The sequence below is a fragment of the Canis aureus genome, chromosome 1 (assembly GCF_053574225.1).
Source record: "Canis aureus isolate CA01 chromosome 1, VMU_Caureus_v.1.0, whole genome shotgun sequence".
Classification (NCBI taxonomy): domain Eukaryota; kingdom Metazoa; phylum Chordata; class Mammalia; order Carnivora; family Canidae; genus Canis; species Canis aureus.
This window is the reverse complement of record NC_135611.1, coordinates 31,416,856-31,441,285: the sequence shown is the minus strand read 5'-3', so window position 1 is coordinate 31,441,285 and position 24,430 is coordinate 31,416,856. Positions and strand designations below refer to the sequence as shown.

The 24,430-nt window shown below is 37.9% G+C and overlaps 1 protein-coding gene across 8 annotated transcripts in view; it reads left to right on the top strand.

Annotated features, from left to right (window-relative positions):
- Window positions 1–24,430, top strand: part of LOC144312166 (uncharacterized) — a 165,836-nt gene that overhangs the window by 121,640 nt on the left and 19,766 nt on the right. For 5 of the 8 annotated variants that reach the window (XR_013377680.1, XR_013377664.1, XR_013377686.1 and 2 more), the window contains one exon: window positions 17,134–17,292. The exons of the other annotated variants lie outside the window; for them this stretch is intronic. Coding sequence is in view for 1 of the 5 variants with exons in the window: in XM_077894543.1 (XP_077750669.1) it covers window positions 17,134–17,238 (105 nt within the window). In the remaining 4 variants the exon portion in view is untranslated. The remainder of the gene's footprint in view (window positions 1–17,133; window positions 17,293–24,430) is intronic. 8 annotated transcript variants of the gene reach the window in all.

The window sequence follows — 24,430 nt, the reverse complement described above, 5'->3', positions numbered from 1 at the left end:
TTCACTGTTCATCTGAAGAAGATGCAGCAACTAGGAAAGAGAAGACAAGATAATGTGACCCAAGTGGGTGTTTGAAGTTTCATAGTTTCTACTTCAGCCCTTCTAGTTTGTTAATTTGTATAATTTGTGTATTTTCTTGAAAGTGATGTAGATGCCCACCCAATCAGTTGGCTTGATAAAAGCATCTTGCACACTGGAAGAAGAAAGTCTTAATTAGCAGATGTTTGGAAGTAAAAAGAAAAGCTAATGTAACACATTCTGCTCCATACATTAAATTGAGGAAAGTGTATCTTGTGAGTTTCTTTGAATAGAATTCTTTGTGTTCAACAACCTTTTTCTCTTCTTTTTCTAAGGTATACCTTCAAATTTAAATAATGAGAGAAAGGGGACAAATCTGCATTTAGAAAAAACTAAAGAAATGCCAGTAAAAGTCAGAATATGTACAGGATCTTTTTTTCTTTGAAAATATTAGATACTACATTAAATTGGTTGGCGTAAGTAATCAAGTCTTAACAGATAAGTGTTATGGCATGTTATCAAAATATGAGGCAATTAAAACAACTTTATTACAAATAGATATAATTTGCTGTTATTAAGGAAGACCCACAGAAAGACTTTCAGTAACAAAATTCTATGGTTCCTTCCAACCATGGCTAGTGGCTTCCACTAGAATTAAATAAAGATCTGTATCATATATAGGTCTAATTTATGGGAGACTCAAACTGTATCAAGTTTCAGAATGGTTTCACTGACTAGAAATAAAGCTACTGAATAGAAATGATATATGAAATGAGGGTATTCTCTGCCTTTCCCAGTGAGGGATTAGAAGGAGCTTACAGAACCCACATTCTCCCAGGGTAGTGGTCTGTGAATTCTGGATATGAAGGTTGAGCCACTTCTTGCTTTTTCCCTCTTCTAATTCTAATCATCCTAATGGCTGATGGGGTATAGTGTATATACTTTCCTGTAATAACTTGGTATGTCATTCCCCTTGTCCAGCTTCTTGAGGATTATGTGCTTCTATATGTAGCTCCTTCTTAATTTTACCAATAAATGATTTAGCAATTAAAGAAAACCCCACATATGTTAAGGTACAGATTTTTATACCAGCTCTGTTCAATTATGCTCTTTCGTGGTTGAGTGTATTCTTCTTACCAGTAAGGATTTTCTCTCTTCTTTCCACCTCCTCTGCACCCCCCTCCCTCATCTATTACATTTCTTTCACATATTTTGCCTAGCTTTTTAAATTTTTGCCTCTTCCATGGTGCTAACCCAAAGAAATACAGAGTAGATTCTGAAGGTGGAATATAAATTGTCCTTATCATCTGTTCCATTAGGAGGTTCTGATAAACCATTGTACTATTTATACCATTGTGTAGGCCCCTCCCTTTGAATGTGGGTTGGATCTGAGATTTGCACTAACATAATCAGGAGAAGTGACAGTGGGTTGGTTCTAGGCGTAAGCACTAAGAACTCTGGGCAATTACACGTAAGAAGGCCAGTTACCCTAATGGAGAGGTCCCACAGATAATAGAGTGGCTTACTCTTCCAGTGTCCTAGCTGGTCCCTGCCAGTTCAGTGTAGCCTCATGTGAGAACTGGCAAGATGAGCCAAAAAGAACTGTCCAGCCAAGCCTAACCTAGATGGCAGAATTGTGAGGAAATAAAATAACCTTTTTTTTCAGCCACTAAGTTTTAGGGTAGTTTATGGTGCAGCAAGAGAAATGAGAACACCCCTATATTGATAGATGGTGATAAATGCATTTTAATAGCTACTTAGCAATAATTTGTATTGATGTACTAGAAAGGTAAAATATAAATTATTGCTTCTCTGTGATTAGAATGGATTTATCAATGTATGATGTGCTGTGTACTACTGGAGTTACATCAAGAGAGAAAGAAATGAAATAGTCACTGTAGAGGTTCATAACTCCATGCTGCTCGAATTTCAGTGCAAGCTTTGCCATCACTGATGAATAAGGTAGCAATGGCTTAAGATTTTGGCTCTAATTTAGACCACAAACTTGGAAGAGAAATATGTAAGAAAATTAAAGATATTATTTTCTGATGGGATGAATTTTTAAGTGCCTTTTTCTTTCAGAACGCTTTTGCTGCTTCACTTGACGTTTCAAGCTAAATGGCTCTGTGGGGTGACTGATGACAAATGTTTTCACTCAAGCACTCTAGCTTTTAAATCTGTCTGTAAGCTGCTTTCTTAAAAAAGTGAATAAGCTTAGGAAATAATTATTCCTCAAAGTACACAAAACTCCCGAGCAAGCTTTTGTTCTGTAGACAGATCTGATTCATCAAGACACATCAAGATAATTGTCACGATTTAAATTTTTAAAGGAAACCAAGAAGCCTTTGGCTCAAGTGTAAAACTTTCTGTTGCTTTCTTGGCATCATGCCTTGAATTGAATATTTTGTGCTGTACGTTGCTCCATTTTTTTGTTTTGCTTTGTATTTTTGCCCCTGGGACAGGAAACTACAGAACAAAATATATTCATTTTGGTAACCAATGCTGGTCCTTTGGTGACTCACTATTCTTTGGTGATTGGTACAGAGAGAAGAGGCTGACACTTGAATGCTGCTCCCTAGTGGATGCAAATGATGAGCCAAGATTTTTTCTCATCACAGATATTTTGTAAAACTGGGAATCCCTGTTTTGACACAGGAAGAAAAACATTCACAGTAATGCACTCTCCAGTTTATAAATTACTTCTTTCACCGGGGTAGTTTACTCCCTTTTAGTTAAAATTCTTAATGGGCTCAGACAGTTTACATTTGAATACACCAGTGTTACTGTTCTCAGGATTAATCTGTGTGACTGTGTGAAGGTAATTTTATAGAAAAACATTTTCTTACAAGACTGTAAGCTTCATGATGGTAGAATCATGTCTTACTTGCTGAAGACTCTAAGACCTCAAATTGAGGACAGGTGTTAGCATTTGTTAAGTCTTGGATTATTTTTTGAATTAATACATTTAGCTTATTTTTATTTTTTCAAGATTTATTTTTATTTATTTATGATAGACATAGAGAGAGAAAAAGAGAGGCAGAGACTCAGGCAGAGGGAGAAGCAGGCTCCATGTCGGGAGCCGCGGGACTCGATCCCGGGACCCTAGGATCGCGCCCCGGGCCAAAGGCAGGTGTGAAACCGCTGAGCCACCCAGGGATCCCCTACATTTAGCTTGTTAAAAAACATTTGGGGGCAGCCCAGGTGGCTCAGTGGTTTAGCGCTGCCTTCGGCCCAGGGCCTGATTCTGGAGACCCGGGATCAAGTCCCACGTCAGGCTTCCTGCATGGAGCCAGTTTCTCCTTCTGCCTAGGTCTCTGCCTCTCTCTCTCTCTCTCTCTCCCTCTCTCTCTCTCTCTCCCTCTCATGAATAAATAAATAAAATCTTTAAAAAAAATTGGTTTTCAAGAGTTTCTGGTCTAAAGAGAATCTCAGTAATTCGAGATTGGCATATTATGTTGAAGCAATCATGTTATTCCGACATTTTCCTCAGTAGATAGTCACCATTTTTTTCTATTCCAGTTCTATAAAACATTGATAATTTTTAATACAAGTATCTATAATATGCTGATTCTTTTCAGCATATTATTTCTAATCTTACAACCAGTCATTTGGAATTAGGGTTAAAAATACTGTGAAGCTGATTTTCTTATAATTCTCCACTGAAACACCTGTGTGACAAGGGATTTATGTGGTATTTTAAGAATGTTTAGATGTTTCTGGAATTACTGAGTTGGAAGATGCTTGAGTAAGAAAGATGCATTGGGAAGGCTTTTGTATTCTTATAAGGCAAGGGAAAAATTTAAGGTTTTTGGGAACTTCACTAGGTTTCTATGTTAACTGCTTGCATTTAAATTTTTATCCCATGTGAAAGAATATAAAGAAGTTTTGGTTCTAGGTTTTCCTCAAATTATATCTTACTCTTATTTCAGTCATTAAAATACTTCAAAAAATTTAAGCAGTATATATTGAGCACTTATTTCATGCCAGACACTTCTTAAATTCTTGAGGTTCCACACTCAGTGAACAAAAAGACCGAAATCCCCACTCTTGAGGAAGTTTGCATTCCCAGCACTGGAAACACACAAACAATAAAAATAACAAAAAGTAGATATTGTAGAAGGTTATAGAGTGATGAGTGCTACAGAGAAAATAAAGTAGGGGAAGTCAAGGAGAAGGAGTGAGTTCTCATTTTAAATAAGCCAGGCAAGCCTAAGAAGGTGATTCTGAGCAAGGCTGGAAAAAGTGAGGCAGTGGGAGAGGAAAATGCTTGAGTCCTGGGGCCCAGACCGTCACAGCCTGCCTCTGAGGAATGCTTTGATGATTCAGCTTGGTCTATGTTCTTGCTAGATCCTGCTGGACCTTACTGGGAATGAACACTGTACAGCACTAAATTACCATTCATCCATTCATAAAAGAACACCGAAAAGGAAAGTCACTAGAGTAGAATCACTTAAGAAGATGTGACATTGAAACATTTCTTTTGTCCTTTATGGTTTTGAGCACCTGTACAAACCATGCAGTGCCTCAGTGACAGATAACATTGCTCTGTAGAATTTCCTGGCCAGGCCTCAAAGGCCTTTTAGATGTTTAGGGTTTAAAATGATTGACCTCATATTCAGGGTTAGAGACCATCTAATTAGTTAATTAGAATGAGAGGAGTTGGAGTATGAACCCTCCTTGTATCTCTGCCTGTACAAAGCAAGTACTCTACAAGTGTTAATTGAATCTAGAAGCAGAATTTTTAAAGTAGAGGATAAACTATAGGATTTAAAAAAATTTTTTTATTGGAGTAGAGGATAAATTATAGGATTTTTATACCTATATGGAAAACACATGTCAATTTTTAAGTTAATTTTTATTTAAAGGTAAGATTTTTATCTTTTGTGTCATTTCTGTTTTGTCTCTTATTACCTTACTTATGTCAGTCCCTGCTCCTCCAAATCAAAATCAGATTGTGAGATAATGATGGTAATAATAATAAAAGCAATGCCTTGTGTGCCCTTTTTTGAAGACATTGCTTTCCTTTGTGTTACATCTTTTCAATAGAGACAATTTTTAAACTAACTGCCTGACATTTCGGCAGAAATGATTTCTTCATGAATGTTATAATACGATAAAAGTGTTTTTGAGAATTTTTTTGCTGTCTTCTTATGCTATGATATCCTATCATTTTAAATGATTAATATGTATCAATTTTAGAGTGTTTTCTCTTCTGTTGAAAGTATAAATCCTCTGGTTTTGTTAAAAGGGTACCTACTTGTAACAATTTTGATGACTGGGATGTATTTATTTAGGGCATACTGTGTGTCAGGGGTTGTGTAGGTGCTAATATTGGTGTATTTCCATCTTATACAATACATATAGCTTTTAAGATGTATGTAAATGAGCATGTATTTGAATATTAGCCCTGTCAGTTTTAAAGATGTGTCTTATTCAGGTTAATCACTTAATTCTGTGAGACTCCGTTCCCCCACAATGAGAAATAGATCAAATGATATCTTCATCTTCATAATTGTGAGGAATAAAGATGATACCACAGAATGACCTGCAGAATGTCTGCCTAGTACTTGACACATTGTAGGTCCTCAACAAATGGTAATTGCTCTTAATAAAAAAAAAAATCATCATGTCAGTTACTAGCTACTGTTTTGGTTTGATTTGTTTTCATCTTTGACATGTCTCTACCTAATATGTTAAGCTTACCTGTGCCTACCCTGTTCTTCAGTCTTTTGAAAATAACCCCCTAAGTATTTGATTAGTATGTTTATGAGGCAGATCCAATATTTAAAGGAATCTTAGAGTAATACACTTGAGAGTGATTACCCTTTAATTAGAATGTCCTTCTTTGAACTCGACCCTCTCCACCTCATGGACCTTATCTCCCTGTGCTCAGCCTTCTTTTGGATCTCCCCTCTAATTACTACCTCCCTCCCCACTTGTATTCTCCTGTTTGCATTGTTGCTAGACCAAATTTTCTAAAACAACACTGTGCCCCTTCTTTTATTTTCTTTAAAAAAAATTTACATTGGCTCTTTGTTACCAAGTCTGAGCTCCTTGTCCTAAACTGCATGGGTCACCACAACCTGAAACCATCTTATTTCTTCATTTATTTTAATTTTCCATGATTCCTAATCCATTTACTCAGTGGGAACTGTAAACAACTGTACATATTTCATATATGTTCCTATCTTGAAGCTTTCTTGTGTGTGTGCCATTCATTCTGCTGAGATTATTCTTCCTCATTGTTTCTACCATAAGTCAAACCCATATTGTCAGGTTGTATTCTAGTCCTGTGGTCTCTTCAGGATCTTTTTCTGACTCTCTTTTCAGTGATTCTCCCCATCACCACCCATGGATAAAATGGTAAAAAAATTAAATGAGAGAATGTATTTGTAAAGTACTAAATGCTTATTTTCATCTTCCCTCATGAGGAGAAATATAAATTCTTGTAGAATCAGGTAGCCAAGTGCTGACTACCCAGTGAATATTTGAATGATATGATTCCCTAAGCTCCTACTTTCTTCAATCAATATTTATATGAATTTGGGAGTGTAACATAATACAGTTTATAAAGGAAATTTAATCAGAAATTTAACCTGACTATTTAAAAAAAACCTATTTGGAATAAATGTAAAACATGATACCTTTTTTTCTCTGTAGGTATTTATTTGAATGTGTTGATAGACAATAGGTAGAACATCTAAGCTGGGAATTTGGTTTGGAAGCACTGAGGGAATAGGTGGTACTTGAAGCTATGGTGGTGTTAAGATTGCTCATTGAGTTTATAAAAGATGAGAAAGAGGCAGAGTCTATAAACCCTGGGGAAAAGTTACTTTCAGGATATCCAGAGGAAATTGATCTCAAAAGTAAACCGAGAGCAACAAGAAACTGAGAACATTGCCTGTTGGTGTTAGAAAAGCTGACTGTTCACGTATTTATGGAGCAGTCTGATATTATATCAGCCCATGTGCTTGGAAGGGTCCTAGATTGAAGGTGACTACAGTTTTACCAATCAATATTTTTTTTAAATTTAAAAAACTTTTTATTTTTTAAAAAAGATTTTATTCATTCATTCATTCATTCATGAGTGAGTGAGTGAGTGACAGAGAGAGAGAGGGGCAGACACAAGCAGAGGGAGAAGCAGGCTGCATGCAGGAAGCCCAATGTGGGACCCGATCCTGGAACCCTGGGATCATGCCCTGGGCCGAAGGCAGGAGCTCAACCGCTGAGCCACCTGGCATGCCTCAATATTTTTTTTAAAGATTTTATTTATTTATTCATGAGAGACACAGAGAGGCAGAGACATAGGCAGAGGGAGAAGCAGTCTCCCTGCGGGGAGCCCAATGTAGGACTCGATCCCAGGACCCTGGGATCGTGACCTGAGCTGAAGGCAGACACTCAACCACTGAGCACCCAGGTGCCCTTTAATCAATATTTTTAACATGCCTAGTACATATGAGGCATTTCAAAAGTGCTGTGAAAATACCATGAAATTACAGAATAAGTTTGGTTGCCCTAGCCTAACTGTCAGAATACTAGGTTCCTTTTACTTATTGGCTATGCTATCTTACTGTATAAGATAGTAAGAAACAAAAATTCAACGAATGGATACTTGACAGATATAGACAATAGGCCTATTAAGACAATGGTGGATAGTTCTGGGGGCACCTGGTGGCTCAGTCGGTTAAGTGTCTGCCTTCTACTCAGGTCATGATCCTGAAGTCCTGGGATTCAGCCAGGTGGGGCTTCCTGCTTGGCAGGGAGTCTGTTTCTGCACCTCTCCCTGCTCATGCTGGCGTCCTCTTTCTCTCTCTCTGAAATAAATAAATAAAATCTTTAAAAATTAATAGTTGATTTAGACAATGAGACCTTAGATAGTAACAAAGGGAAAAGCTCACAAATGTACATGCTCTACCAGTTTACGTGGTAACTAAAATATTCAAAGACTGCAGTTCTCCCTGAGATTACAGTCTGTGTAATATGGGTTTTACTGATGAGAATTTTGAAATGGTGATAGAGCTCTAGAAGACATGATGAGATATAGCATTCTGGATAAAAAACAGCCAAGTTTCTTCAAAAAGTAGCTAAAGTTCAAAAATTAGTTTATATATAAGGAAGTTTGTATATATCAGCATTTTAAGCAGTTCAATGAATAAAAGTTTTTCAATGGCAATTAATTCATTTTGTGGTGAATGAAATATACTTATGCCAAATTCTCAAGTTTTTAGGTAATACTTTTTATCCAGAAGATGTTTTCAGGGATACCCTTAATTCTTTCCAAGAGTATAGATGGAGGGAAGAAATAATTTGACAGAGTTTCTAAATGGCCATTAAAAAAAGAAAAAATTTCCTTGAAGTTCCTGATTACTAACACTATGAATTTCGTTGTATCTCCTCTTCAGGTAAATCAAGCAATTCCGATGTGAGTATGAATCTGTTAACCCAGATTTAATGTTATTTAAACAATGGCACAAAAGAAGAAGAAAAGTCTTACTGTCCCCTATGAGCAAAGCTTAGACTTATTTATCCTCATCCAAAGGCAGTTTCTCTCTGTTTTGGCCTGACTTCTGGGAGCCCAGAGCTCTTAAAAGATGTTTTCTTAAAAATAGTGAGCTCTTTTCTTGTCTGTCCTAGTATTCTTGGCTGAGCTTCTTATATTCTGGCTGCTTTTACTCATTAATATTCAGCTTGATCAGTAGTGACTGAGGAGGCAGCAAAGGGTTGGACATTAGTGCAATGAAAGGTCCTAGGAGGGCTTTCTGAGCAAAGATGCAAATGTCTCCAGGAATAGTGTAACCAAATTTCATCTTCTCAAGTCAGTTGAATGCTTAAGGCTTTCAACTGATTCAAATAGAAGGTTTTTCTTTTCTTTTCCTTTTGATGTAGATTCAATTAGGACTTAACTTTTCTGCCTCCTTTACAGTTAAGTATGCTTTTCTTGTTAAAAAGAAAGTAATGGATCGGGTTAAGATAGGCATAACATATTTCTTAGCTTAAGCATATTTACATAGATTGACAAATATTAAATTGTTTAAGAACTATCAACAATGTCACTGGGATGAAATTGATTGAAAAAAAATGGAAACTGTGTAACTTCAGAGTGACTTGTTTCCTTTTACCATTTTGGAAAAAACGTATTTAGCTCTTCATCCAAAGATATAATTATTTCTTTCAAAGACTGCTTTGAAAAAGTTATATCAACTTATATAATTTACAAGGTATTACAGTGTAGAGTCTTTTAATAGAATTTTTGGTTTGTTTTCAGAAGAAAGTGATTGTGTTCTGTTGTGTTCTGTTGAAAAAATAGATAATTAAAGCGAATGGTCATTATTTCTCCAGGCTGTACTACTTTACAAAGCCTGCTTCCACAGAAATCAACTTATAATTACTATATGTTTGCTTATTAATGTTTGAGGCTTCGGATTAGGTTAGAATGAAATCCTGTTACCACAAATGTTTTTTGTAACAGTTGCCTCCACAGCTAAATATATGTATTTTTTTAAAAAAGAAATTTGGTAATTGCTTCTTTTTAACTTAATGTAATATTGACATAAAAGTTATTGGGCTACAAATAAATTTGGTACTTTCAAGTCATAGTGGGATCTGGCCCCCACTGAAATAATTAGGGATGGAGAGTCCTTGTTAACTCATTTTAACTCATTTTGGTTCAGTTGTCCAACACAGTAGTAGCTTCTGGGTAGGGCTGTGGGAGGAAAGTAGAGACCATTATCTCCTCCATGGTGGTAACTTTATTCAGCCACAATATGAAGAGAATATTCCTACATGTACAGGTAGTAGAGCTTCCTAATGTTATTTTAGTATTGAATATTTTTTTTGAAATTGCTACTGTGGGAGACAGCTTTGTTTTATCATTAGAATCTGCCAGTGCCTCTTGGAGGCTGACATAGGGTGACTGGAAGTGGTTGAGCTCTATATTGATATACTTGATGTTTTCTTTTAACCCTGTCAGTGTTTGATAGAAATGTTGAGTTTATCCAGCATTCATTCATCTTGCAGAAGTTTACTAAGCACCCAATTATGTGCCAAGGTCAATAATTTCCTGTAGTTACCCAGTTTCTACAATGATAGTTTCTGCTAACCAGGATGGCTTCAAATGACTTTAGTCTTGGTCAGTGGCTACTGTAGACAAACAATGGAGGGACCTTCTTTTAATTATACAGAAATAAGTCATTCAAAATCAGTATTTTAAGCTACATATTGAATAATTCTTAGAGTACTCAGGGTAAATTAAAATATCGAAATGGGGGATTAACTATAGGGTATAGTATTATAAAACATAAAGATAAAGCTATTGGTTGTCAACTTTCTATAGCAATTCATGTTTGTCCTGTTGTTTGTCATGCCAAACATGAAAATATTCTCCAAGATATACATATTAAGGATGACATATAGGAAATTAATATATATTGATCATATTGAATGATTATATAGATCCATATATTTTATGTTTGTCTGTATATATTTAAAAACTTAAATTAAGCTTTTTCAAATACAATGTTTTTTTTAAAGATTTTATTTATTTATTCATGAGAGACAGAGAGAGAAGCAGGCTCCCTGCGGGGAGCCTGATGTGGGACTCAATCCCAGGACCCTGGGATCAAGACCTGAGTCAAAAGCAAACTCTCAACCACTGAGCCACTGAGGCTCCCCCAATAAAATACGTTGACAAAAATATTTTAAATCACTTACAGAACTTACCTAAATACATTTTCTATATCTAATATACTACTATATCTAGTATACTAAAGAGCTCATTCAGTTTATATTGTATATTACTGTATGTGTAATATTGTATGTGTGTATTGTGTCTGAAACTTTGTGTGTTGTGTGTGTGTTGTGTCGTGTGTATGTGTGTGTTGTGTGTCTGAAACTTTGCTCTAATACAAAATCAACTATGTAAAGCTTCAAACCACTACCAGATTAGTAGTCTAAGGTGATAAACAGTGGGCTATATAAAACTTAATGTTGTCGTCATTACTTTTTGTATCTTTTATATAGGGAACCCAGAGGAAGCAATTAGGGGAGCTTCTATTATGGACTGAGTTTTCATGTACAAAGGAGAATAGGCTCAGAAAAATTTCATGAAGTAATACTCATGGTATACACCAACCAAACTTTTTGTATATTAATTATTCATCTCGAAAATATAGGCCAAAAGAAAGATAATTTTCTGGACTATGTTAACCTGTAGAAATGGACAAATGTAGTACAATTCTCAATGTAGTTTGAGAATTGTATTTTCTTTCTTTCTTTCTTTCTTTCTTTCTTTCTTTCTTTCTTTCTTTCTTTCTTTTTTTTTTTTTTAAGAATTGTATTTTCTAGTTGTAAAATTTAATGGTCTTACTCCTTTTGGGAACAGGTTTGACACTAACTTGGTATTTTTGCAGTGAGAACTACTGAGTAGAGAAGATTTTCTCTCCTCAACATCTCATTAGTCCTATATATTATCCTTAGAGGGGAAAGAAATAGCAAGAAAGTAGAAAGTAGATGGTTTGGGGTATTTTATGTGCAGCAGAAAGTTAGATTAGTCAAGTATACTGCTAAGAATTTGTATATGATATACAATAATATTTTGTTTTTGTTTAGTCTGGATTATTAATGGTGATAGTTACAATTTAAAAAATATGATTATATTGGGATCCCTGGTTGGCTCAGCGGTTTGGTGCCTGCCTTTGGCTCAGGGCATGATCCTGGAGTCCCCAGATCGAGCCCACATCAGGCTCCCTGCAGGGAGCCTGCTTCTCCCTCTGCTTGTATCTCTGCCCCCCTCTCTCTCTCTGCGTCTCTCATGAATAAATAAATAAAGTCTTTAAAAAGATATATGATTATATAAATAATATTTGCTAATGCTGAAAATTTGAAAATAGAGCAACCTACCACAGGGGTTTGGTGTAGTGTTATGTTTGCCTTTTTTCTTTTTTTTTTGCCTTTTTTCTAATATTTAAAATTTTGAGGGATAGTTGAGATTTAATTGTGTATATGCAATTATGTATAGACTGTTACAGTTTGATTTTTTTTTTTTTACATTTACCATTACCATGAGTGTTTCCTCAAGTATTTTCTTGTTTCTTGTAATTGTTAATAGAAACATAGTATTCTGAGACACCAGAATGGTTCAGTGGTTGAGCGTCTGCCTTCAGCTCAGGGCATGATACTCGTGTCCTGGGATTGAGTCCCACATTGGGCTCCGTGGGGAGCCTACTTTTCCTCTGCCTATGTCTCTGCCTCTCTTCTCTGTGTCTCTCATTAATAAATAAATAAATTCTTAAAAAAAAGAAACATAGTATTCCATCATATGAATGTACCGTAATTCAGCCACTTCCCAACTGTTGAACATTTTTCTAAGTTTTACTTTTATCAATTTACTGTAGTTTGTCATAATCATTAGCGGGCAGAATTGCCTAATTTTTTGATGAGTATTTTTGTTGTATCTGTTTATTATGATAGAGTTCATATGTGAAGTACATAAATAACTTTTACCATTATTTAATTGAAACTTTGATATGAATATATGTATATACACAAGAGCAATTACTGTATTTTTTACATTTTGAAAATTGTGATATTTAACTTTTATTTTTGTAGCGTTAGATGTGATAATTATCTTTTTACACTGTAGAAATGTCAAATAAGTTGCTGAAAGTAGGCATGTATATAAGAAGACTGAGGAGGTAGGTGTCATAGTAGGAATGTGGAAATGAGAAAGAGTGTCTGATTAAATAGGTAGAGAGGGGCATCCTTATTGTTCTCAGTCATGTGTTGAGAAGTTTTGTGACTTGGAGGAGGCTTACATTTGAATTGAATATTGAAAACCTGTGTTACAGTTAATGAATCTATAACAGAGTCTTTACTGCAACATCCAATTCCTATATTGAGGAATCAGCTCTTTTAAATTCTCTGGCAGGGGCAAGCTATTATTTTGTTCTTGTCTTTATTTCTATAGTATATACTATATATAAAAATTTTAAATATCTCTTGTACTTAAAATTATTCTTTAAAACTTTTTTTGAAGATTATTATGCGGAATTTTTTTTAGGTCTATTTTCTCCCCTTGGCTCTATCATTAGTATGTAAGAATACAGGTGATTTTTGTTTTCTCAGTTAACACTGCTACTTGTTATTCTAGAGGCAAGGGAAACATGAATCTAAAGAAGAAATTTGGGATAGTGGGCTGAGAAGGGCCAGGAAAAACCCAAATGGCTCCACAGGGGCAGAAAGGGAATATTTATTACATATACTGAAGTTAACAAAACTGGAGAGTGAGAGGTAGAGCCAAGAGCAGGGACACTTCACTTATTTCTGGTCTCTTCTGTGACACGCACATAAGCAGTAGGTCAGACAAAAAGAGACTTTACCTCAGTTATAGGGATGATTTGTTTTTTGAAAGATTGTCAGATTTTTTTCCAGTTAATTCACTTCTTGGGAAATGGAATTTCATTATCTTTCGAAATTTCCTCTTTTTTAATATAGATTTTCTTTTCACTTATCAGACTTATTAATATATTTCCAGTTCACACATCTTTTTAGATTTGTTCATTCTTCCTAATTTTATTTTGTCTTTTTTTTATTGTTTGAAAAAAAAATCTATTCCCTTTATGCCTGCGTTGTTAATTTTGAAAAGAATTGTGTGTTGTTTTTGGTTGTCAATTTCATTGCCTTTTCTTTCTTTATCAAGTGACTTAGTATGCTTTTCTTTTTTATTTCAACTTTATCAATATAATCACTGAGTCTTACAGCAAGAACCTCCCTTAGTACTGCTTAGCTTAGTTTTTCATGCATTTTGTTATGTTATCTCACCTATTAAAAAGCTTTTATTATATTCTAAATTTCATTCCAGGTTCAGTCTTTAAGATATTTTGGTTTTAGTTTGCATATATTTGAACAGTATTCAAGAGTGACTTTTTTTCCTATCTAATTGTGTTGTAATATCTGCTAATGGGAGGCTAGAGTTTTGACTTTGCATGATCAATTTTGTAAGTGATATGGTTAGAATGAAAATGCAGTATGTTCTGTTGTCTTATTTTATGTTCCCCGCTGCGGCTGTTAGATAATTCAAGGCTCATTTCATGGTCTACTTGAACTGTCGTGTTCTGGCAGAGGCCTTTCAAGTCTTTGGTTCTCCTTGTAGCTTTTTGCCTCTGCCACATCATGCCAGCGTTCCTTCTTTTGTTTACATTGCTGCTAGCTTTGAATTTATATATTTACTTATTTGCTGCTAGATGGGAACATTTAAAAACATATTTGCTTTAAAACACCTTGAGATTCTTTGCTTGATAGCTAGTGTGTTTTGAGCATCCACTGTACTTTTCTGGACCTCATCTCATTTAACCTTCATAGGATCCCTGCAAGGTATTCTTATATGGTAGAGGAGTGTTTCATTTGACTGAGGCATTCAGAGGCTGGCCCTCTTCCCCCAAGTCACAAGTCTGGTAGGAGGAGGACCCAGCAGACATAGGGCTGTCTACTTGCTGGGGCTGGCTCCAAAGCATGGCCTTGCTGTTCAGTGACAGTGGTATCATTCCTCTATTCTGGTTTTTGCACACACTGGATACACCTGCGAATAGCCCCTAATTTTTAGTCTGCATTTATTTTTGGTAGGTAATCAGTTACATTGAAAAAAATTAATGGTACTTTAAAAAAAATAGGACATTCATTCTATTTGTTTTCTTTTTACATTTGAGGTATTTCATAGTTAAGCTACCAGATGTATTTGAGACATTTGTGCTCTTCTCCTTTTCTATCCCTATAGCTTTTGCATTTTCTTGCTTTTGCAAGAAAGAGTTTCAAGTTGATCTGGCATGAACTTAAAACTCTGATTTTCCATGGATTTAAACTGGAAGATATGCTAACTTATTCTAACGAGGCAGTTCTGAACTTTCCATATATCTGACTTGTGTGCCATGGGCAGTGTAATTAACTTTCTCAACAATCTATTCAGGATTCAGTTGTTTTCAGATCTCTTACCTCTAATGTTAATATGTTAGCAGTGACTCTAGGGAGAAGTCACAGAAGGGGAGAGGCTGCTCCTGTGGGTGCTACTATGGGGCTGAATCTGCCCCATACACCCCTCCTCACGGTTCCTCCCCTCCTCCCCCAAGACTTGCTCCGGGGGCCAATCAGAAAGGGCTGCTTGTATGGGGCTGCGGGCGGGGCAGGGGCCCTCACTCACCTGTTGTGGCTCATGTACACAGCCAGGTGGAATTGTCCAGGACCCCTGTCTCTGCTCCCTATTCTTCCCAGATGATACCCAGCACATTGGATGAAATTTGACGATTGGAGCCTGGCTTACAAGGTCATGAAGGGGAGGACACTTGGGAGGGCTACCTGTTTGTCTCAGGCCTCTGTAGCTGTCTCCCACCCCAAGACACTAGTCGACATTGCAGTGAGCTGGAGGAGGCTGTACTAGCTGACAATAATCAAAAATATCATTACATGTTTTTGGTAGTAGAATCCTCTACCCTCACAATTCAAAGATATGTTTGTTCTAATGTTAGATGGTTGTGTTTCAACATGCTTGTAGATTGGCATTTATAGACCAGAAAAGCAAGGAAGGAAGAAAGAAAGGCTTCTGCTTTTCCCATTAGCACTTGTAGTAAAATTGTTTATATTAGTTCTTTTTATTTTATTTTAGTTTTGTAAAGATTTCATTTATTCATGAGAGACACACAGAGAGAGGCAGACATAGCAGAGGAAGAAGCAGGGTCCCTGTGGGGGAGCTCAATGCAGGACTTGATCCTAAGACCCCGGGATCACAACCTGAGCCAAAGGCAGACAGACGCTCAACCCCTGAGCCACCCAGGCACCCCTAAATTAGTTCTTTTTATTTTATAAGTAGGAGTCACCATCTTAAGTTACTTTCTCAAACTGATGTAGAATTTAATTTTTTGAATAAGTCAATATTCCATGATATTAATGAGATCCTTTGTGAAGTTCTGTTGTTACCCCTTGCTCTTCTCAAAATGACTAATGTTTTAAGGAATTACAACGTTTTGTTAACATTACTCTTTGGGGCACCCATATCTCTTTCATAAATTCTTTCTGCTCTCTTGCTTTTGTTGTGACTTTCTTAGATGTTAGTCTTATTGACACATTGTTTCAGATCATTGAGGTCATAAGATACTTTGTTCAATCTTCAAAAAGAACAGGGTTTTGCCTCAGTTCTAGGCCTGTTTTGACCATTTCCTTTGTGCAGATTTTCTTTCAAGCTCTTCTTTCTCTTTATCTCAATCTGAAGAGTTCTTTTCTTTGTATCTTAAATGTTAACTCAGCTTATTTGTTGGCAGAAACTAGAATATCTTGTTTTTGTTTTTCTCTGTGGTTATGTTTTTAAAACACTGTTCAAAACCTTGATCAGTAGATTATGGTTGTTTTGTTGTTTTTGTGAGGGTGGCTTTCACTTGAAGCTGATTGTTAGTAAGGACTCTTCCCTTTCAGTTCTTACAAATTTTTTTTTAAAGTTCTGAGACTTTTATTTTTTATTTTTTTTAAAGATTTATCTATTTATGATAGACAGAGAGGGAGAGAGAGAGGCAGAGACACAGGCAGAGGGAGAAGCAGGCTCCATGCAGGGAGCCCCATGTGGGTCTTGACCCCAGGACCCCAGGATCACGACCTGAGTCAAAGGCAGACAGACGCTCAACCCCTGAGCCACCCAGGCGTCCCGTAGAGGACTAGTTCTTAAATTTTTTGGAACAGTGGGCTCCTTCCTGGATTTAAATACAACTCCTGATGAGGGTCTTACAGGAAAGCTGTGAACCCTTTCCCTAGAAAAAGGGGAATGAATACATAAGTTTCTAGAGGCTTCTCCCCTCCTTTTTACAAATTCCATGGAGAACATACTATTATACATACTGTTTGAACTTGCTTTTTCATTTAAACATATATTGTGGATGTCTGTGGCAGGTCCTTTAATTAGATAGGAATGGGGAGTATGAAAAGTAGCAGCCCATCAATCCCTCCCATAATTGCTAGAGTTAATTTAACTAGCTTTTAATAACCACATTATCAGGTCCTTTCTCTATAAATAGACACTTACCTTGGGGAAATTTTGATGGGCCGTTTGGTATTTACACATTTTTCATGTTGTTGTTTTAGGTGGCCTATACCCTCCCCTTCCTCATTCTCATAGAAGTGGACAGCGCAGAGGAGGTAAAAGGGGCTCCTGAGGCAGATCCAGGGGCAGCCAGGCCCAGGGTCTAAGGCAGATGACTCCGCAGATGGGAGGATTGTGATGTGGGGACATTGGTTTCTTAGGTAATAATTTATATGTATTTTTATAATTTATTAAAAGCAATTCCCTCAGCTTTATTGAGATATGACTGACATATGACATTGTTCATATATTTTTTAATGCCAAGCATTACAAATTAGATTTAACACACAATCATTGCTCAGATAGGTGACTGTTTCTTTTAGATGTGATTGGAGTGGCACCTACTGACTGACAGGCCAATCTGTGCAGGTCATTATTTCCTTCATACAAAAGCGTCATAGAAAAGCATAAAATTGGGGATCCCTGGGTGGTGCAGCGGTTTGGTGCCTGCCTTTGGCCTAGGGCACAATCCTGGAGACCCGGGATCGAATCCCACATCGGGCTCTCGGTGCATGGAGCCTGCTTCTCCCTCTGCCTATGTCTCTGCCTCTCTCTCTCTCTCTCTCTCTCTCTCTCTGTGACTATCATAAATAAATAAATAAATAAATAAACAAATAAATAAATAAATAAATAAATAAATAAATAAAAAGAAAAGCATAAAATTTTGTAGAGGCAGAAGAAGGAAAAATATTCTTTCCTACCATAGTGGTGCTCCTTCAGTTCCCTTTATCTCTTCCTCTTCTGAATATTAGAGTTGAATATGTTATTTAAAAAACTGAGTTCATATCTTGTTAAGGAATATACTTCTGGTAATTTTAAGCCGATGAGTGGTTTTTCTGCAATGATCTAAACAGCTTATCAGAAAATGATATTTTCAGTCATTGCTTTGCATTCAGCTTGGTATATTTGTTATCTGAAAAGTGCTCCTCTTTTTAATTGGATGGGACTTGAACACAATTACTCATGTGTGTCCTGCAAGTTGCCCAGAGTCCTAAGTCATTCGAGATCATGGTTTTAAATCAGGTCTTAACTGTATGCTGGAACCCTTGCAGGAGCTCTTACAAGACACATATGCCTGAGCATCGCTCTCATCCCACTGATTGAAAACCAGGGGTTGACGCCTGGGCATGTAGCTCTTTTTTTTTTTTTTTTAAATTTTTTTTTAATTTATTTATGATAGTCATCAGAGAGAGAGAGAGAGAGGCAGAGACACAGGCAGAGGGAGAAGCAGGCTCCATGCACCGGGAGCCCGACGTGGGATTCGATCCTGGGTCTCCAGGATCGTGCCCCGGGCCAAAGGCAAGCGCCAAACCGCTGCGCCACCCAGGGATCCCTCTTTTTTTTTTTTATAATAAATTTATTTTTTATTGGTGTTCAATTTACCAACATACAGAATAACACCCAGTGCTCATCCCATCAAGTGCCCCCCTCAGTGGTGGGCCTGTAGCTCTTAGCAGAATCTCCTTGGGTGGCTCATGTACAGCCTTGATTAGGAAGTTCTGATCTCACAAGTGTTCTTCCTCTGGCATTACCAGGAATGTTTGCACCATTTTTCCCTACAGAAGAAGGCTCTCTGTTACAAGTTTCTGTTAGATACTTATTGATTAGCTGCATACAAAATCATGTCCATGTGAAAGTATTCTTATATCCCTAATTAATGATTTTGCTAATGAGTGTTTTCTAGTTGTGAAATCTCTCCTGAGCCCTACCTCTGTGTATCTACAGGGTTTTAATCAAAACCAAAGAGCGGCATAAAGCTTAATTAGAAGTGTTTGGTGGCTAGAGTTAAAATGTGCGGCAATGGCCACCACAGGCATGAACGTGAAGCTGTCATCAGCTTCCCTTGGCTCTTCTTTTGCTCTACCAACACAAGGCTATTTGAGCAGCACAAGAAGGAGCTGGGATCCGACAGGGAGGGGACAGGGAGGGAACGGTATGCCTTTCCCTATTTCTCAGCCTGCCTTCCAGGAGTAATGCAAACATGGTGCCTGCATCCTGGGGAGGGTGCAGCAGACTCTGAAGCTCTGTCAAGCTGAGCTAATACCTATCTTAATTTTTTGCGTTTTTTTCATTCTCTGTTTCACAAGCATGATTTTCTCAACATGGCAGACTCATGTTATCCTAGAGAACAGTGTTTTCTCTGTAAACTGGCAGTGGAAGGAGGGAGGAATAGAGCAGTAGATGGATGAGCGAGTGAAAGGTGGTTTTGATGTCTTTGAATGAAGAGATTTGGGTTCGTGGTGGTTCAGACAAGGAAGAAGAGAAACAGAGCTGGGGGAGGCAATTGACTGAGTAGTCTTTCCAGTGAGTCTGGGAGGGTGGGGTGTGTGTGTGCTGTGTCTTGTTCCTGTGACGTTCTTTTGTCACAAGCTAGAACTCAGACTTGATTTCATCTACATATTGCTTGTGCTCCTTCCCACTGCCTGAAATGGTCTCTTCCCCCTAGGATTAGCCAACATTTTCCAATACATATTCTCACCATTGCCATGTAGTTACCTCTTCCTTTAGGGTCTCTGGTCTTCCTCCTCTCTCTTGATTGAGTATTATGGTATTTGAATTGCCCTTCCCACTTTTGCATCTAATTATAGTCTCTCTTGATTTTCTTTTTACTTTTTTGTGAGTGAGGCAGTTTATCTTTGCAAACAGACTGTAACCTTAGGAAGAGCAGTCATGAATGTCAAGTCACTTCTCCATCCCCATTGCATCCAGGAAAGCAATACTGGAGTGTCCGGTTCCTGCACAGACCCTCCTAGAGAGCCTGCAAACAGCTTCCTGTTGGCTTGTGGCTTGACGGATGATGGATGATGTTCCCCAGACTGAATCCACCCTAAGAAGAGTAGTTTGTAGGACTTGAGTTCATTGTGTTTCTTTGACCTGGTTCTAGCTTGTGAGGCTGTTTTCCTAGAGAGTTTACTCCTTTTGCTAATATAATAGTCTTGATGGAAGGAGATGGGTGGGGGTGGGGGGAATATAGACTAGTTTCAAAAATCCCAAAGATCTAGTAAGACCTGTTCTGGGCTTCTCGCCCTAAGGTTCAGGCTGTTGTCAAGTGGGCCCTATGGTCTGGTTTATCCAGATTTGCAGGAGCTCCCCTGCATTTGTGAAGCATTGACCCAAATACTTGGTGTGGTGAGGTCTACTGAATGAACTTTTCCTGTCCCCTGTGTCAAGTCTCCTTCTGTTACTTCTTCTCTCCTTCTCTGTCCCCACCCTCAGCCTCTCTCACTGGAGAATTTGTAATTGTCCTCTGCTACCCAACTGTAAGTTTTGCTACTCAGCATAATTAGTATTCTACTTGAATTAACTGTTGTGCAGTTGTACATTACTAGTGTCTCGGTGTTTAAGAAATGCAGTGTTTTAGGCTATGTAGTATTTATGAAGTTACACTTGCAATTTTTAAATTTTATATAGCAACTGTACAGCAGTAATATAATTATGCTACAGTGTGTAAACTTTGCATGTGGTCTCTGCAGTATGTATTTCAGAAACAATACTGATAGGAAATAAGATTCAGGGGCACCTAGGTGGCTCATCTGGTTAAGCGACTGCCTTTGGCTCTCAGGTCATGATCCCAGGGTCCTGGGGATGAGCTGGGCATTGGGCTCCCTGCTCACTGGGGAGTCTGTTTCTCCCTCTCCCTCTGCTGCTCCCCAATGCTCCTGTTCTCTTTCAAATAAATAAATAAAATATTAAAGATAAAATTTATGTATGAGTTGTTTATTATTTGCTCTGCTTCAAGAGAATAGCAAATCAGATATTAGATTGATTATTTCTGGGGGTTTGGTAAATTTGATTAGAGCAGATATTTTGAAATGGAGTATTAAATCTGCTTCCATGTCAGGTAGAGACATAAGCAGGAGTTGTGGGTATTGGTATAAAGTTGGGCACTGGACATCATATCAGTTGATACCAGTTTGAATTGTATCTCTCTTTTTTTCCTCCTCCTTTTTCTATTATTATTAGTATTAGTAATATTATTACTATCATTATTAGCAGCAGTAATGATAGTAATTTTAAGAACCTGGCTCGCTAAATTTGGTTCTTTGTATCAAACATTGGTTTCTTTAACTGGACACTTCCATTCATATATAACTTGATATATGTACTCATTTAGTACAAGTCTTTTTATAGCTAAAGAAGATACAGAGTATGTCTATGAATAGAATAATCATTATCACCAAGAGAATAGCTGTATTGCCAAGAAGGGACTGAAATGCACCATTTTAAATACATAGTAAGAGGACCTTGAACCATGCAACAGTGCAGTGTTTAGAGGGCATGGGCTGAAATGAAAGTCTGTCCTGAGTGGAAAGAAAGCTTGGATGGATGACATGATCTAGTTTATACTCTGCAGCAGCCCATGGGGCCTGAGGTTTCATGACATTGGAGGCTGAGACCTGGGGAGAACTGGGAACTAGGCTCTGGAAGTAGGCTGTTTGAAGTCAAATCCCAGCTTTGCCATTTTCTGGCTCTCTGAGCTAGGGTGTATAATTATGATCTAGGCTGTCTCAGTTTCATCCATTGAAAATGATGCATATAGTAGCTTCCTTATAGGTGAGTGACTTAGAATAAGGCCTGCCTTATATAGTGAGTGCTTGCTTCATTCAGTCATCATTTAGTTGCAAGTCATAGATCCTAAACAATGGTGATTAACACATTTGGATGTTTAATTTTCTCCTGTAATTAGAAGTTCAGAAGTAGGCCACCCAGGGCTGGTGTGGTGGTTTTATGACACCATCATCAGACTCCAGTGTTTCCACTGTGCTCTCCTTAGTGTGTGTCTTTGTCACCTCAGAGTCATAAGATGGCTGCACCGGCTCCAGCAGGAAGATGGTTCCAGGAAGGAAGAATGACAAAAGGGAACAGGGTGAGAATGAGCTGAATTGCCTCATCTTATAGAGATATTTCCCAGAAGTTCCACCCATCAGGGTTCCAGTTATATCCTGTTGGCCAAAATTATATCACATGGCCTTACCAGTAAGGGAGAAAAGGAAATATAATTTTTAAAAATTGGGCACATTATCCTTTTCAACAACATCAAGCTTGTTATTGGTCATGAGGAAGAATTAGGAACTGGATATTTGGTCAGCAATCCAGCAGCATCTGCCACAGCACTCCATATTACCATGGAAAGTATCCTTTGATGAGACTGGCCCCAGAGAGGGGAACCCTGGAGGAAGGTGGTTTCAGGATCCTATTAGGAATTGTGGAACTGTGCAGACCTTTTGGAGACTGATTCATAGACTGAAGCAGCAGCATTCATTTCCAGGTCATCCCAGAGTAGATGTGAGCCTAGCATTGACCCATTCCCCATCTTTCTCCTGATTCCTCAGCCTTGCCCACCTCCCCCCCTCTATTACTTCCCAGGGGACTTTAGTGTCCAGATCAGGCATTCTTCCTCTGTTCTGTTGCCCCCAAATTCCAAGGTACTTTGCCAGAGCACTTGGATGCAACAGCCGTCTGATGGTCCCAGCAGCACCCAGCACAGAAGCCAGGATTCAGGGCAGCCTGGTCACCCACAAGGGGTGATGGGTGTGCAGGTAGCATGCCTTTGGGGAAGTTCCCAGGGTTCAGCGCTCTGCTTGCTGTACTTTTGTCCTCGTCGAATCAAGTTCTTAGGCCTGCAAACTTCCTCGATTTTATTGGCATTCCATTCCCATGCTGAGTGTTGATGAAATGGAAAAAACGCCTTTGCCTGAATTTGTCAGCAGGGGAAACTTGGCTGGCGGTCTTGGACACAGGCATGGTGTTTCCCATCTGCAGGGGCCATCGCCAGAGTGATGTGCCTACAGCACATGACAATAAGGGATTCTAAATTTTGGGGAAGAGCAAGAGGCCAGATGTCATCATCTGGAAGTTTACCTCAATCAGAAATAAGGGGAAATTTCCCAGCATGGAAACAGCTACTTAAAACTTCAGCTTGAGCTTTGTGATTGGCTGTTTTACTAATAGCTAATATTCTGGCTTGCATTCCAGTAAAAGCACAGTACCAGCCAACATTTAAGCAGCTTTCCATACCTGTTCAGGGCGGTCTTACTTTGCCTCTAGAATCTGTAAACTTTCCATGAAAAAAAAGGTCTGGTATGGTGGTTTCTCAGGATTTGCTTAAAATCTTCTAATGCCGTTAGCTCTCAATAGAGAGCCAGTGCAAATACAATTAAGGATCACTCCTTACAGAGGCAGGAATAACTTAGTCTTCTGGTGGAAACTGAAAGTGGTATCTTCAGTCCCTTCTCTTTTAGAAAAGATTTTTTTCCCCTTCAATCAAGCAGCTCATAAATGCGTGGATCAGCAAGGGAATTTCATTATTTAATTATATATAATTTGTTTACTGCCCTTTAAGTTCTGCAAACCAGCTCATTTAGTACAGGGAAGATATATATATATATATATATTTTAAATTTTATTTATTTGATAGAGAGATTATGAGAGGAGGAGGGGCTGAGGGAGAAGCAGACTGCCTGCTGATCGAGGAGCCTGACTGGGGCTGGATCCCTGGACTCGGGGATCCTGACCTGAGCCAAAGGAGACGCTTAACTGAAGGAGCCATACAGCTGCTCCCAGGGAAGATTTATTTAAAGCCCGCAAGTAAAAGGTAAATGTTACTGTGTTCAATTAATTAAAAAGGAGGATGGTTGAAAGACATTATGTCAACTTAGTTACATTTTTTTTTGTAATTCCCATGATATATGGGAGCTTTCTCGTAGTACAATATTCAAACAGTGTAATTGTTCTTGGCTACCCTGCCTACTTCTTAGTCCCTTTCTCAGAGGTGAGCAATATTTTCACTCTGTCGTATATCATTCCAGACTGTTTCTATGCATTTATATTTGCCTATGCAAATTATCCTTAAAACCGCATATAGTATTAGACTGTCCCTTATACAACCTTCTGTTTTTAATAGAACAGTATACCTTTTTAAAAAATTTTATTTATTCATTCATGAGAGACACAGAGAGAGAGGCAGAGACATAGGCAGAGGGAGAAGCAGGCTCCCTGCAAGGAGTCTGATGCGAGACTCAATCCCAGGACCCCGGGATCACAACCTGAGCCAAAGGCAGATGCTCAACCACTGAGCCACCCAGGTGTACCAACAGAACAGTATATCTTAAAGATCATACCAGTACCAGTACATTTATACTGGTCTCGTTCTTTTTTATGGCTGTATATAGTATTCTGTGTTGAGCTATACCATAGTTTTAGTCATTCCTCTGGGGTTGTGCATTTAGATAGTTGCTAATGTTTTTGTTTTGGACATTGCGTTTGTCATCTTCTATGTTCTTGTGAATGTTTCTCCAG